Source organism: Elaeis guineensis, chromosome 1, assembly GCF_000442705.2.
Source record: "Elaeis guineensis isolate ETL-2024a chromosome 1, EG11, whole genome shotgun sequence".
NCBI classification, from domain to species: domain Eukaryota; kingdom Viridiplantae; phylum Streptophyta; class Magnoliopsida; order Arecales; family Arecaceae; genus Elaeis; species Elaeis guineensis.
In genome coordinates this window covers 163,788,365-163,804,643 of record NC_025993.2, presented here as the reverse complement: position 1 = coordinate 163,804,643, position 16,279 = coordinate 163,788,365, and the positions used below count along the sequence as shown (strand labels likewise).

The 16,279-nt window shown below is 37.5% G+C and overlaps 1 protein-coding gene across 6 annotated transcripts; it reads right to left on the bottom strand.

The window, feature by feature from the left end:
- Positions 1-1,109: 1,109 nt before the first annotated feature.
- On the bottom strand, positions 1,110-16,078 carry LOC105039507 (MLO-like protein 13). Of its 6 annotated transcripts, none has more exons than XM_073246633.1 (14): positions 15,324-16,077; positions 14,016-14,073; positions 13,019-13,240; positions 9,706-9,822; positions 9,543-9,603; positions 9,339-9,442; positions 3,772-3,846; positions 3,566-3,654; positions 3,410-3,459; positions 2,547-2,587; positions 2,051-2,263; positions 1,914-1,981; positions 1,741-1,801; positions 1,110-1,645 (listed from the first exon to the last, which is right to left on the bottom strand). In XM_073246633.1, the coding sequence occupies exons 3-14, from the start codon at positions 13,097-13,099 to the stop codon at positions 1,367-1,369; spliced, it is 1,239 nt and encodes a 412-aa protein (XP_073102734.1). In that variant the 5' UTR covers positions 13,100-13,240; positions 14,016-14,073; positions 15,324-16,077; the 3' UTR covers positions 1,110-1,366. The 6 variants fall into 6 exon arrangements, with proteins under 6 accessions (XP_073102734.1, XP_073102717.1, XP_019703373.1 ...); XM_073246616.1 differs by having other exon boundaries at positions 9,706-9,755; XM_019847814.3 differs by having other exon boundaries at positions 13,014-13,240; positions 15,324-16,076.
- Between the last annotated feature and the right edge of the window lie 201 nt (positions 16,079-16,279).

Below are 16,279 nucleotides of genomic sequence, written 5' to 3'. Positions count from 1 at the left end.
GACCCAGCGGAGATTTAAAATCTCCGTCCCCGGCTCCTTTACCCAGCCCAATGGCCCGATTTGTATGAATTTCTATCTTAAAAATAAATGCAAAAATAGATTTAAGTATAAAGTGTTCAATGACAACAAAATAGATTTAAATATCCAATATATAACATTCATATGGCCGATTATTTGGTAATCTATGCCAATAACAAATGCAACAATCCAACAAAGATTGAATCCTGTATTAAAAACATTGAAGTAAATAGATAAAACATCGCAACCCTAAAATGCACGTCTCTTTCACAAAGATCAAATACCTTTCACAAAGATTAATTATGTTATCAAAACTGAATACTCATCAAAATCCAACGGAGGAAAAAAGAGCAAAAAAAAAGTCAAAAAAATGTAAATAATGCAACACAAATCAAATAAAAGAAGAAAAAGACTTGCCTATGATTGGAAGTACTAAAAATATGACGTGTGTGAGATTTGATCTTCCTACATAAGCAGTGTGTAAGATTTGGTAGAGAAAAAGTGGAGGCGATTTTTATGGGATTAGATCTGCCTATTTTTAATATTTATATCTTATATTATATATATAATAAAATAAAAAAATCGAACGGGTCTCGTGGGCTGGGGATGGGCCGGAAAAAGCATCATCCCCATCCCCGGCCCAAGCCCGATCAGGAATTTTTTTTTTCCCATCCCCGGCCCATCTCAATTAAAAACAGAGAATCTCCGGCCCAATTGGGCTGGGACCGGGGCTTGGCTGGCTTGTTTGCCATCCCTAGTAGCCTCCTTGTGGGAGGCTAAATGACCACCACCAGAACCCAATCTCAGCAGCCTGCCCGCCACTGCTGGCATGGTCAGGTTCTCACCCTCTCCCTTGATCGTTACCCTCTCGATTGACTCCTGCTACGGTGGCAGTGGAGTAGGAGGAGTTGAAGGAGAGGAAAAGGAGATGGGAGAGAGGGAGGAGGGAAAGCCAGCAAAGGCGTGGGCCTGATTGAGATTACGTGGATCATGAAGGACCAATAAAAACAAGTAACACAGACGGTAATAGAGAATTCGCACGCCCTCACCGCACCCCTTGTACCACCTCCAGACACCATGATGTACAAAAATTTTAGCCGATAACAGTTCAAAATATTTGAAACTGCACGAGCTTCAGCACGACACACTAACGGTTTCCAAGTGCCCAAGGTACCTTCAAGAAATTTAACAAACTTATGAAGTTATCCACATCAAGGTAGCTGATAGGATGGCTCCCCAAAATCCAAAGAAAAGTTGCACATTACAAGCAGAAAGCATCATCTGCTGAATCGATGCTCTCGATCAAGGGATGCAGTTACTGGGCATTGTGAGCTCTAATGCAATACAGCTACTCAGCTTGCACCTGTGATATCTCCATCGACGAGCCTATCGTTCCTTCGAAGGTAGCTGGTTGCTGGACATTGTGAGAACTCTCAGGAACTTGAGAGGTCATCCTCTGCATTGGAATGTCCCTACCAGAAGGGCTGCGCTTCTTATCCTTGCGACCGAAAAAGCCCCGAAATGCAGAAAAACCTGCCCTCTTGCGCTTTCTTACACCCTCAACCCAACCATGCAGCAGCAATTGCATATGTTCGGCAAAGATTGCTCGTTTAAACATGTCACCCATCTGAGTTCAATGAATGCAATCCATGAGAACCAACTCAAAAAGTCCAATTGGGAGGAGACTTGCATTTCTCTAAACAAAAAGGATGTATGACTAACCTGTGTGACAATAGCATACAAAGGAAGAGTGCTGTAGCTGCAGAGAACTTGAATCATGATTCTGTCGAATTAATCCATCTCAAAATTAGTCCAAGTGAACTTCTTTATCTATTTTGTGTAGGAATTAATTGATATTCTAAGAATGTCATCAGATCCCAAGGACAGAGGAATACCCGAAAACAAGTCGAGGGATGAGATAACCCACACTTTCCATGATACAGGAGTGGAATCCATATGTGCTCTACAGATTGCACGATGAATCAGCAGAAATACAGACATTGCAGCACACAGTCTGTCATGATTTACTTACCCAGATCCAGAAGAAAAATGCAATCTCAAAGGCATTCTGAAATAATATGAAATGGATCAAGTAAAGCATGATGCCAGGTCTATTGAACCAAAAATGTTCATCAGATGGCTTCACACGTGCTGGTCTTTCCATGTCATCAACAGGTAACTCTGCAAGATCTAGAGCCAGCCGAGTAATAATGTGCTCCAGCTTTGCACCCACAATAAGCAGAAGCTGCCAATTCTCCAGAAAACTGCTCAGATTTGATTCGTAAAACTAGATTCAACCTAATATAAGCTCAAATTTGCAACTTGAAATTCAAGAAATTCAATAAAAATTAGCCTTTCAAGAAGGCTGTTTTAGTTCTTTTCTAGGTCTCAAGTGGACTCTTTTTTTTTTCCTCTCTTCAATTCATCTTTGAATAATCATAATTTGAACCTCAGTAGGAATAATGAGTGCAACTTCTTAGCATGCATTTATGCAGCACTGGTGCTGTTACAAGGCTCGGCATACTTACAACAAGAGGCAGGAAAGACAACCAGAAGTATGTGTGCCATCCTGCATTAACAATTTAAACCAAAAAATGTTTATTAAATGGCATCTCTGTCCCTTACAAATCGTAGAATAACTTTTGTACATAGCATCCCTCCAATAAATCATATACATGGATGAAAGGTCTTTGGCTTACATAGACTTTGTTAGACATGTTAGCGTTTTGATTGGTTTCAACTACTGACATTTTGTCACCATTTATACAAATGCTTAAATATAATAAGATCTTTTATCTTTCTTCATAACGACCATGGATTTATAATGGACGTACGAGAAACTAAAATTGCTGCATGATTTACAGTTCTTTAAACTATGGCTTAACTTGATACAAATTCATACGGCCTTGAGTGCCTTCATCAAGTGTTTGTTAGTTAAAATCAAATCCCAGGATATAGGTTAAAAACATTAAAATGCAACAACAATTATAGATCTTAATAAAATTTACTATTTTCACTCACAAATCCTTTATGATGTTGACAAGTAAACTAGATAGAATTGCAGTGATCGAATATAGATTTTCCGTGCTTGTTTACAGGTTTAACATTCAAAATATAGCAAAGCAGACATTTTAATAGCTACTTATGCACTATTAGATAATGAGCTTACCATCTTTTGACTACCAAGCCAATATATAAATACAGCAGAAAATCCATATATCTTAAAATAAATACATGCAATGAACATTATATTAACATGTATGGTTAATAGTGGACTATGCTCTACCACACCTCACTTTTGGTGGGTGATAGAAGAACTTTGAAAGATGAGTGTGTACACTCGAGCGCCACTCACAGATATCCAAAATAATAACCACTACTCCCAACATACCGTGCACATTCAATAACAGGAAGATGACAACAAAGAGCCAGAGATACCAGCTGCACAAAAATCAAGTTTCCAGTGAAGAGGTGCAAATATGGCTAGACTTGGTAACAAGCTCAAAGAATGCAAGAAATGATGAGAAATGATCAGTATATTACATACCTTATGCCAACAACTCTCTTAAAATCATCCTCAAGAGCACGCATCATGTACTTGTGGAAATTAAAGTTTGGACTTGTAGGACAGTGACGCTGGAATTGTACATAAAAGTTCATACAGTATCTGAGATGTACCAGGTACAAGTATGGAGAAGAATATGAAAATGTAAGAATTTCAAAATCCAAAATTTCTAGCAGTGCTGCTCTTACCATAATGAATCCTTCTCTCAGTGCTCTGTAATCCGATTTAGTTACTGAGGCATAAAACTGCTTGAAGAATGACATCTACAACCAAATATGAGACAGAAGAACCATTTCTCAAGATTAATACACATTTATGAGTTAATTAAGAATTTCAAATTCTTTATGTAATGTTACCAAAAAAAAAATCCTTATGTAATAAATTTATCTTTCCTCATGTATACCTCAAGCATAAAATAAGTACCATATCTTGGCTTGGACAGAACACATTGCAAATCAAGATAATATCAGAATATGTAAAAAGAGGGTTCACAGGAATACTTTAATCTTTTGTCTCTTTCATCACTTTCTTTATTATCTCACAAACAATCTTACATCTGTTGAAACCCTTATGAAGTTATTCCCCTCTTTTATTCAGTGAAAAGGAATGTTGCTGATAAGAAGTCCATGTCCACACTCACAGAAATTCATATATTTAGTGAATTTTTGCAATTGATGCAAGACCCAGGTCTGCTTTATAATGGTGAAGAATTGTCTGATTGAGAGGCCATACTATCAGAAGAGGGACAGGAGACAAAATATGTTTTGGTTTGATTTTATCCAACTTTAATAACAAGAAAATAGAAGGACTTCATGAAGCAAACTCAAGCACGATATTATGGTTATTGCTTACTTGATGCATTTGTCCAAGGAGCCTAAATCATGGTTCTCCTGACAAACATAAGAGAACTTTAAAATCAGGATCCCACATGATAGTACAAGAACCGTCAAGACCTATTAGGGTAGCTTCCAAAGTTCCCAATGGAAATTTGAGTTTCCAATACAAAGAAAACGATATGGAACTTGTACTAAATTTTATGAATTATGGGACCCATGTTTGAGGTTGACATCAAATTAACTAATCAATCCTACACATCAGAACTTGTTAAACCGAAAAAATTAATTTGTATACAGAAAAGGTGAGTGGAGAAGCATTATCATTCCTGAGAGCAAAACCACCCAAACCTATACAGAAGTGATGGATAACCCATATAGGTCGCCCCCAACATCAGTGAGCAAAATATCATCATGATTTTCCACTTCCTGATAATTGGTATAATTGATAAAAGAGGAGTTTTCCCAGCAAAAAAAGTGGCAACAGACTGGTATGAAGAAACACAACAAAACTAAAGCAAAAGCGTTTCATCAACTTCTCTAAACTCCAGAGGCTATGGAGATTGATATCATTGGTTCCAATAAGAGCTTGAAAGGTAGACACCTTCTCTAGCAATGTCAAACATTCACTAGAGAAAGGTGGTCTTCCTTCACTTGCCTAAAAGATTATCAGTCTTCCGCAGAAGAGGTTAGTACATTAAATTCATGCTATTCCAGTATTCCCCCAACTAATTTTTCCTCCCACTTCATTCTGGGTCTTCACACTAAAAGGCCCAAAACCACCAAATTCTAAAAGGCCCTGTTGAAGAAAAGGAGTAAATTTGACTCCAGTGTTTAAGCAGTGTCAACCAGTAAGTACTCATAAACCAGGTAATCAGACAAAGCATGATATATGCTTATGTTTCAGAATATCTAGGAGCGGGCTTCCAACTTGGTTTTGAGTAGCAGATGCAACTCAACTATCAGAATCTTACTCCAAATTTGACTCCAACCAAGTTAAGGAGACATGATTCCTTAGAGAAACTAGAAAGCCATCCCTCTTGAAGCTTCCATTCAAAGGTCAAGAGAGCAAGTTCTATTGCCCTGTGTACCATATATCTCCTCAAAATTAATTAAATTTCAAAGGTCCTCCCTCCAAGCTTAGCCTTTAGCCACCTAATAAGTATATTAATACCAAGTGGATTTCCTTCCAAAACCAAGAAATGTGTCTGAAGTATTCTAGCCTACTCCCAATGGAAAAGAAGTTGCTTTTCCAATTTACCTTCCTTGAAGCCCATAAAATGAGCATGTGCACAAGGCGATACACTACATTTAACTTTTGATAGTGGTCACTGTCTCATCAAATTTTGATGAAATGAAACAACTCCTTACCACAGAATAAATTTGGCCTTATTATCACCGGCAAGATTTCCTTTTCCTTTCCAATACATGACATGATGCTGAATATGCTACCACTCAGGATCCCCACCTTCTAGCTTAAGGAACATAGATAGTATTCAAATTCTTTACAAGAGCCATATATTCTCATTCCCCCATCTAACGTTCTGCATTGGCTTCAAAAGTTATACTGGTGATCTTTATAAAGGACTGAAGTACCAGCACATCATCCTGCACTCACACTGGCTAGCCTCTGAAGACGAAAACAAGAAGAACTCAAGGGCTTATCACCTAAAACAAAATTGACATTGAAATAGACTTCCTGTTCACTGATGATAAGGTGATTCCACCTGAAATTGTCTATTTCGATTTGTAGATAACTTCTGAAAAAGGGAATGGAGAAGCAACTTACATCCTTTGCAATCCATCCCCACTCCATCCCAGCACCTGCAACAGTGATAACACAGTCCGATGTTGTTTCCTCCATGTCAAATTTCCACAATACTTAACAAAAATAGTTGAATTCCATTTTTTGTGCTTTCCAATACCTAAGCATTCTACACCAATCAGATAATATGCTCCAAGTTTACAAGGTTATATGTGTTCATCAACCCCAACCAGAAAGAAATGAAATAGATCTTGAAGCTTCATCAAGTCCTCTAAGACAACATTAGGAAACTCTAAGTAGATATGAAATATCAAACTCCCAATATAAAATGGGAAAAGCCTTAAGGCCAGCCCCAAGTAGACAGCATGTGAAGCCTCCCACTTTCTTGCATGCTCCACACATAAAGGGATTTAAGGTAAGTGTTATATTCCTAATGCTCATCGCATGTTGGAAGGAAACAAAGGAACACTATGATATGAAGAAAAGGAAAAGAAACACCTCGGAAACAAATCATATTTGTTTCCTCTTGTGTGCTTTCCTTTTTTTAATATATATACACACACACATGACAGATATTATAGAGAGATTAGATTCCTTTCAAATTTCAGTTGTTGAAACTCGAAAGAGATTAGATTCCTTGCACCATGTAAGCTGTTATTGAAGAAAATTATTATTTTTTGTCTGTTCCTACTTGAATCTATTTTAAATTGATCTTAAATAAGAAGATAAGGAACCTTCTCTTAATCTTTCTCAAAGATGTCTCTGTATAGGCCCTACTTATCCACCCTTTATAATTTAAAATAATGCTCATCTAACTAAATATCTCCAATTCCTGTTAACTAATATCTTTAGTATAACCTCATTTAACAAAATATATCTCTAATCCCTGTTAATCAACATCTTTGCTGAGAGAAAGAAGAGAAATGCACCATCAAAAACAGTACAAATTATATCATATAAATGCAAGAAAATCACAGTCATTCATATGTTCCAGCACATGCATCGCATGTGCAGAGATCTAGTAGCTATAAATTGTGAATGTGGTGTACACCCTGCTCCCTCTACCAATATAAACCTGCTCTTTCTCCATCCTCCCACTTATTGGATCAAAATATATGAGTAGAATACTCAAGAAAGGCACTAGATGACAAAAGAAGCTCTATCATGGAACTCATCAATTTATTCCTCTCTTCATTTTGGACCCCACTAGAATATTGTAGCTATGTTCCTGCAGTGTTCGACACCATTTCTAAGCATCACAGTATAAGGAAAATACTTTAGAGGTACTCCTTCGATACAAAAAGATGTGCAATGGAGCATAAAGAGGCATAAAGTAGGCCTCATAGAACCAAAAAACATGCAAGATATTCTTCCCTCTTAACATGTTCTTAGTGAAGACATTCTCATCATGTAACAAAAACGGGAACTTAGGAAGAGTAGATCTTCTTTTCTCAATCCCCTTGAACATTTAAAATAACCTTTCCTAGTTTAGCTAATATGGACATCCAGGCTTTTCATCTCTCCACAAAGCCCGCTGTAGAAAACATGCGGTCGAGGAAGGACCATCATCCATGTGGTTGAGGAAGTGCACCATGAATCTTTCTCCTTGAGCGAAACGAAGTTTTCCAAATAGATATAATGGCTGGGAATTTGGATGCTATTTTATACACATCATATGCGTGGATAAATAACACACTATCTCACTCAATGCAACCTTCTCTCGATAACAAAGTGATAAAAGAAGAAGCTGCAACATCATCCACCCATCCCTTATGGTAAAAGTCCTGTGCAATTTCCATCACCACAAAATCTTTGGAAAATTAAAAGAAGAAGAAGAAGAACAAGAACAAGAAGAAGAAGAAACATGGAACTAGAAGCACCGGCTGTGTGATCTCGTTTCCAGGTTCAGTTACTGCTGCTCCTCTTCCACAAAAGTATATCTTCATACCAAACTTAAGTCATTAAGTGAAGAAGAAAAATCCTACAGCTTCCAAATGTCACTAGCAGTTTTTTCTTTGAGATATATTTACTCAAAATTAAAAAAAAAAAAAAAATCCTTGCCGTTTTCCTCAACTAATTTCCATTAACCTCTATTCATACAAAACAGTTTCATCATTTTTGACCATCAGTCATTATATGGAACTATGGAAGTATTCACTGTTCCCATCTGACTATCTTCCTCATTCTGCAACAAGAAAATATCCTCGCATCAAGTAATTTGGATTTCTTACTTTAACAAGCCTCAATAGGCCCTTGCTATTTGTTTTATCCAATATATCAATACCAGCAGTTGTGGATCTAATAATGTGGAGAGCACCAATAGTCCCACATCGGTTATGAGTCAAGGGAGACTCGTGCTTATCAAGAGAAAAAAATCCTTCCCACGTGAGGCGCCTTTTAAGGGGCAAAACTGTGAGGCCCATGGGCCAGAACGGACAATACCTCACGTGACAAACTGAGCCCTTGTCCGCAATAATGGCGTGCCAGATAGGGGTTGAGGTCCGTCTCAATTCTCTAGGACTGAGGTCCGCCTCAGCCGACTGTAGGGCTCCTCGGACTATACACATTGGAGTCTCCCTTGACTGAGGGGCTCTGTTATGATTCTAATAATATGGAGAGCACCAATAGTCCCACATTGGTTGTGAGTCAAGGGGAACTCGTGCTTATAAGGAGAAAAAAATCCTTTCCATGTGAGGTGCCTTTTAAGGGACAAAATCGTGAGGTCCATAAGCCAGAACGAACAATACCTCATGTGACGGATCAAGCCCTTGTCCGCAACACTAGCTACCTCTTCAAACAACAATTTCCATTGATACCTAAAAATTCAATGGGCCAGCATTTCCAAAAGGTTACTTTCAAGTCTAAGTTAACATCCATTCATGTAAAGTTGGTTTGTGCAGTAAAGAAACTTCAGTAGCATTAACACCAGAGGAAAAAAAAATATTGTGAAGTTCACACAGGTTGTAATGGCCTGGTTAGACTGATAATTTGCCTTCATGTAACTATTTGGTTAAGCATCCATGTCAGATCATTTCACAACCATGGCAAAACAGCTCATATGTGGATTTAGATTATGCAGGGACCATCATCCCAATAGTAAATAATAAGAAATGATAAACTATTGCAGCATTGAAATTGCTACAGAAAAGTGACCTACCAGCCAACTTACAACTGCTGACTTCCTCCAAAATCCCATTGCACGCTCCTTGACAAATTCAAGGCGATGGGGAGCATGATGAAAGAGGCGTCCACGAACTGGTGCTGTTGATTATACAACAATATTAAGATGCTAATATCAAGTTATCAACAACAAAAGTCTGAACAATTTACAAGGGCCATAAACAAGACAAAGGTCAAATACACTTCTCATGCTTTTTAATGTCTTGCTGAATTGCATTCTCCCAATGCTTCCATTGTCTAATCTGCAAACAGTATCACAGAACATTATAAGTTTCCCTCCTACGCAAGAACATTTATGTGCATGCCCATACATTACAAGAAACAACTTTATAGCATGAATTTACCTTAAATCCTCCAAGAAACATAGTAGTGGCACAGAACACAACATGAACAACTGCGAGAACAAAGATAAAGATGTGCAATTGATGTAATGCTTCCAAGGATAATAGCGGAACCTTGCCCTAGAATTAGGGGTCAAAAAAGGATACAAGTTATACAGCCAATTATCATTAGAGAAACTTCTTTAACTTGAACAACAAAAAGCAATTGACATTTGTCACATACACTCCTTTTTAAAAGAAAAAACACCTGGGGTTGCTAACACCACAATATGGACCCTAGACCTCTCAGATGGAGAGAGGAATGCCAACTATCCGAGACAAGCGTGGCTGGCAACACAGTGCATATTTTTATACATTATTGGAGATATGTGTAGAGTTTTAATGTCAACAATCATAAAAATGAACCCCCTTTTTACACCTGAAGGGCACACGAAAATGCTATGGAATGTCTTATACATGCAATTACCTTCTGTAACTACTGCAGCGGCAGCTCAAATGATATTATTATACCACATTTTCTTTTCTTATGAGTAATTAGCAAGAAATGACAACCAAATTATATATGCTTTTGTATTCAACGTCGTCACCACTGTCAACATTCAATATCTCACCATCCTTTCCAAAATGCTAACCAATATTTTGCATATATAGTTAAATTAATTATAATTGATTAAGTGCCTGTGTACCACTAGCTTGGCTGCTGCAATAACAAATGCTTTCTTAGCCCATGTTAAAAAAAAAAAAAAAAAGAGAAAGAAAGAAAAAACACTTACCTTGGCCAAGTTGCAATCATAGAAATCATTCACCCAGCTATCCTATGTATTCAAAATAGGCAACTTCCAAACAGTTCCAAAAGATACTTATATAAATAAAGACAGTTTCTCTGAAAAATATAAAATTTTGAAATAGATAAAATCATAATTGTTTCTATGAATATTAATAAATACTATTTTGCTGAAATTAATTGCACGTGCAAATATAGGCATATACACATAATTAAGTACATATGAACCATATTGAATATAACCATAACCATCAATTTTTATCCCTGGTATTTAGGCTTCACTTTATGAATCATTCTTTGCCAACCATTCATATCATGGGCTACATCCACAATCATTATACATTTTTCGAACTCCTCCCGAAGAACACCCCAACCATGTTATCTAGGTATTCTGCTCCTTTTTGTTTGGTGGATTCAAGTACTGTTGGTACGTCCTGTACCAAGCAGTACATTCTGCCCTTATTGACTTTCCACCAACTGGCACCCATACAAGGTACCATATGTGCACCGAACCATGTTTCCGTACAAGCCATATACCATGTTGACCAGTGATCACGACACGGCTGTACCGAGGCTTTTCGAACCTGTTTACAACATATTTTAAAGCCCCATCCTTTTTTGCAGATGCAGCAGGTCTTTTTCACATCTTTCTTGCACATACTTGCCTCAGTCAAATTTTAACCAATTTCTGTTTGATTGATGCAAGTCCAACGCTTCTTTTAATGTACTTGTCTCATACCTCAATTTTTTTTTTTTTTTAAACCACACAACAGCATTAGCATCTTCATACTCATCTTGCATCCTTGAACCTTCTTTCTTTTTCAAAATATCGGAAAATTCATCACTCTGATCTAATGCATCAATAACTGAGAAACAATCTGATCTCTAGAACCAGCTTTAATTCTGTTATATATTTGTTTAATCTCTGTTTGAGAATATGCATGGTCCATTCTACAAAATGGTTGCATTAGTTACATATTTGATTTTGATGTGGTATCATCCTCAATCGGACTTCCAGCAAGGAATCACAATTCACAATTAGGTTTCCTTTAGTAAAACCAGAAATTTTCAGCTGTTGCTGAAGATTCCAGCAGTAAGGAAAGCAGTCTGCTCCAGTAGCAAATTGGCAACAAACTGAACACTTGGGTCAAAGACAAGGCCAAAAGTGAAAAACAAGTGGAAGGAAAGCAGAAGAAAATAAAGAATTCTATTAATTTCTACAGAAAGATTGATCAATGGAGAACATATTATCATTAAGGCTGAGATCTTGGATACTTTCTTTCATGTACTCATTGAACTATTGAAACTAATCATCTAATCCTTTTCTGCCCTTCATGTTAGCTATGCACCATCTCTAACATTTCTTGAATCACGTCTTGTACGAAACTAATGCTTACAAATTCCAAAGCTACTATTCAATGACAAACATCCCATTGGATGGGGCCATCTTGGGTTTTTAGTAGAATGGGACACTACAGTCCTGCCCTATCCTTAAAATTGGGAGGGAGATGCCCCAGGATCCATTGAATTGGATGCTGGGATGATAGTGGGTTGGTCTCTTCACGGCACTTGGGATGGTGCCCCATCTTGATGTCCTGCAGGATGTCTCACCATGGCTTGAATCCTTGCTACTATTAGACAAGGAGAATTTGAGAGGATAACTAACTAGGACAACTAACACTAGGCAGGCTTGGTTCATCTTAGTCTCTTTATTCTTCCAAGGAGATAATCACCAATTGCACATCGAATCCCCTCTTGGAAGTAAATTCTCTTCTCTCCTCTTAATTATGTGTTACTATTGTCACCTTATCACTCGTCACAAACTTAAGTTTCAAATATACTCATTCCCATGTTCGAATGCTTGCCACCATTTCCCCCCTTCAGCCCCCTACTATAAGTTGCCCAACATAAATTGTTTCATCTTCCCGAATTCTGTGTTAAAAGATCCAACTCCACAAATTACATTTTCTTTATACATCTGTTCAATCAAATCTTTAGTGCATAATTCCTCAATGTTGACTTAGTAGCTTTCACTGTATCAGTTCTAGTATCACATCCACAAATTCATCATCTATATGATTATGCACCAAATTTTCAACTCCATTTCCAGTATTATCCGATAGAATTATCCTACACATGCATTATTGACTCCCATCATTGTGTCCACCAATTTCACTACTCTTTGCAATCAAAATCCAAATGCATCATCATGTCTCAAAATCGAGTTCTCTTTGACTAGCTTCGGTATCTTCCCTTGCTCCAATATCTATGTCTTTGGTAGCACGTGCTTGCATGCAATACACAGTTGTTCCAAACAACATATTTTCATGTGCCATGCTACTCATTCAATTGATATAGTGATGTTTTACACCCCTATCTTTGTCTATGTGTGCTTTGTTATATCAAAGAGATGTTAATAGGGCATCTCAGACAGATCCAAATAATGTTGATTTTTTTTGCTTTATTTCTAACATTTTCTTTCATTTCAAAGAAATCTTAAAACAAGTTTGGCTGGCTTGTAGTATACCTTACTTGTGCAATGGTCAGAACTAGCACCCTCAGCCAAAAGCCTCCGTTTGTTCCATATACGACCATAATAAAAGTCTTTCCCATGATAATTTTCTTGCACTGATGTTAAGCCCTCCTTCTTGCATGGAAGCATGTAAGTTGAAACACTTTCTGGAATGCAAATGTGGCTAATCAAGCCTTGAAAGACAGTTAGGAGAAGGGAAATAAAGCCGAGAAGCATCAACTCTGCATGCAAACAAAACCAAGCTCTCTGTCAGGGTGTCCTGAATAAACTGTCCTACATAAACAAAAGTTGAAAAATTAGTACCTATTTATTATTAATGAGCTCTGGTTACATGATATAGTCAATCATATTATTTGGCAACTTCAAACATCAAGGAATCACTCATAGCGACCAAGAAGGTTACTGGATTAATATGCTGGACTAGAGAAAAAACCTAGAATTACTAAGACAAGACAATCACCACATCAAATGAACCTGTGGCATGAGCAATACCTAACATCCAGTCATCTCATGCCTTGAACAAAAGGGATTATAGAAAATAATAATAATAATAATAATAATAGTAAGGAGATAAAACCGTTACACCACGCTAAGCAACATCTATGAGAAACAATCTGCCTAATCTAATCAAGTATGATTTTAACAATTAATTTGTAGATCTCACTATCAAATCCTAGCAGCCATATCAAAATATCTTTCTTTTAATATAGCATGATAATTCATACTCCTGCTTTTATATCAAGAATAACTCACATCCAGTATCCGAGACAAGAAAATTCCAAGAACCTTTATACAAAAAAATGGCTATGTAAACAACAGGTAAATATAACTTCACAGAACAAAGACTAAGTGATAATAACATTAACATCTCAAACATTTTGTGCATGCTAAACGGTTTAAATAGCAACAAAAAAGGTCAAAGAAAGCAAACAACATAAATGAATACATAGGAGTTGTAAAAATACTATTGGTGGAAATGCAGATCACCATGCTAACCTTCTTTCACTTTTTCTAATGCATCGAAAAGTGCATCCTGCCCTTTATGTTTCAGAAACTGCAAATGATGTCAAGAAAAAAATCATAAGAAAGCAAAAATGATGTCAGAATGCCCACAAAAGAGTAAATCAATTAGAAAAAGTAAATAGGAAGCAGCAAACAACTGTCATAATCATTAGAAAGCATACTGATTTAGTACTGGCCATGGTATTCCAAGCTGACTTCACTTGCACTCGTACTTCAAGAAATGATCAAACTTTGGCTCCAGTTTCGAGATTTAATGTGAGCTCCATTTGGTTTGTCAAAACCATTTGTAGCAACAGAAAGTGCCCATCACAAAGACAATTTATAACATATGTTCGGAATTTTCTTGATGAATTACTTTCCCTTACTTTATATTGGACATGGAAATGACCAAGTCAGGAGCTTCCTGAAGTCCTCACAGCCTCTGGTAGCCCCTCTTAGGTCTACCCTCTCTCTTCTGTCACTTTTTATATCCCAAGCATGAGTTTAGTGCAAGTCCAAATTCTCTGAATAACATTCCTGCCACTTTATGTCCTATTGGTGTCATAATCATTTTTTCTCAAAAATGGAAGGCTACTATCTTTTCTAGTTATTATAAATATCAATCTTGACCAAAATTCACCATCTCAATACCAAATCCTGTACCGGTACCATTCTAGTACAGTATTGGCATACCTGGTAGATAGTCGATGCACCCTCATACCATGTACCGGTTTGATACCCAAATGGTAATGTTTGGTTTGTATGCATCACTACTGATCAGTAGTATCATGATCTTGACATTTTCATCATGATATTGCTTAGGTTATGTGTATCTATGACTATGCATTGGTAGGCAATAGTATTACCTGGAAATAGGAAACAGGTATTGTACCTCCAAGTGTCATGAAGAATCCAACACGACAGCAATTTTTTTTTAAACAAAAATGCATGACCATGAGTAAATAAATAGATATATAATTATATAAAAGTGAAATCTGCCCATTTTAACTCATTTCTTATTCATCCAAGACATCTTGCATCATTCTTTATCTCTACAATCACACGGGCTGAGTATTCAAACCCAACAACTGGTAGCAGTAGATTGAAACTTCTAGAAAAAGAAAAAAAAAAAAAAGAGCAACGCACAGAAATATTTATCAAAAAATATATAAACTTTTTTGATAAAAACCCCAACTTTTCACATAAAAGGTCATCATCATCAATAATAATAATAATAATAGCAGAAGCAAACAAAAGCGATAATGAAACAAGAAACCAACTAACGTGCGAATATTGACGCACCTTTCCTAGGTAGTGCAGCAAGCGCTCAGCCGCAAGCGAGATGACGATGATAACAGTGCAGACGACAGCCAACACCCACGTCGGCGTGTACTCGAGCGATACGTCCGGAGAAGCTTCGGCAGCCATTACCTCTTCTTCCTCCCAGAGTCAATCCCCTTTTCGCATAATCTAATCACCAGGCCCATCAAATAAACAGAGTGGAGGAGACGAAACCCCCCGGAGAAGAAAGAAGGAATCCCGTCGGAAAAGAGACGAATAAAGCGGTAGGCGCAGAGTATAGGCAATGTAGGAGTCGTCCTTCGAGATCTTGGTCTTGCGTATGGGATAGGGGAAGACAACGTGGGCGAAGGCAGAGATGCCTTCCTCTCTCTCTGTTGCTTGTGAGGAGCACTCTTCTCTTGTACCCAAAAAGAAAAATCTTCTCTTTGGTAGCCTCCTCTCCCACCATCTCCTCAAAGAAAGGAAGGAAGGACGCCAGGCGAGTCAGAGATGGCATGGATTCTTGAAGAAGAGGAGAGGGAGAAGAACAGGGGAATCGAATCCTTTTCGGTGGTGGAAAGAAACACGATGGCTGAGTCGAAGGAGTAGAAGAGGGAAGGGGAAGTTGGAACAGGGAAAGAAGAAAAGAGCAAGGGAGGAGAAAGACGTGAACGGATTCGAGAGCGCCCACGCGAGTGGATTCTTTGGGGGCATCGTCGAAAAGTTTTGTGCCGGACGAGGAAGGGAAAGCTCCAGACCGCGGCCACGCTGGACGGTAAGTTGCCCTTTCAGTTCACCTGAGCTTCGAGCGTTTCGTCCTCTTTTTTTTTCTTTTTTTTTTTTTTTTATTAATTATACCTATAATTTTTAAACTATATCTAATTTTTTAAATAATTTTTAAACTATAAAAACTTAAGCTTTAGTTTTCAAATTTTATGAACCATTTTAATATTATCCTTCGTTCATTTTTGACATCT

What these genes read in the sequence shown, in the direction of transcription:
- LOC105039507 (XM_019847814.3), bottom strand. Translation starts at nt 15,449, where the DNA reads ATGGCTGCCGAAGCTTCTCCGGACGTATCGCTCGAGTACACGCCGACG. An exon ending in CATTAAAAAGCATGAGAAGT is followed by an intron (nt 9,443 to 9,542) that starts GTATTTGACCTT and finishes TATAATCAACAG; the next exon opens with CACCAGTTCGTGGACGCCTC. An exon ending in CATTTTTCTTCTGGATCTGG is followed by an intron (nt 1,982 to 2,050) that starts GTAAGTAAATCA and finishes TGCAATCTGTAG; the next exon opens with AGCACATATGGATTCCACTC.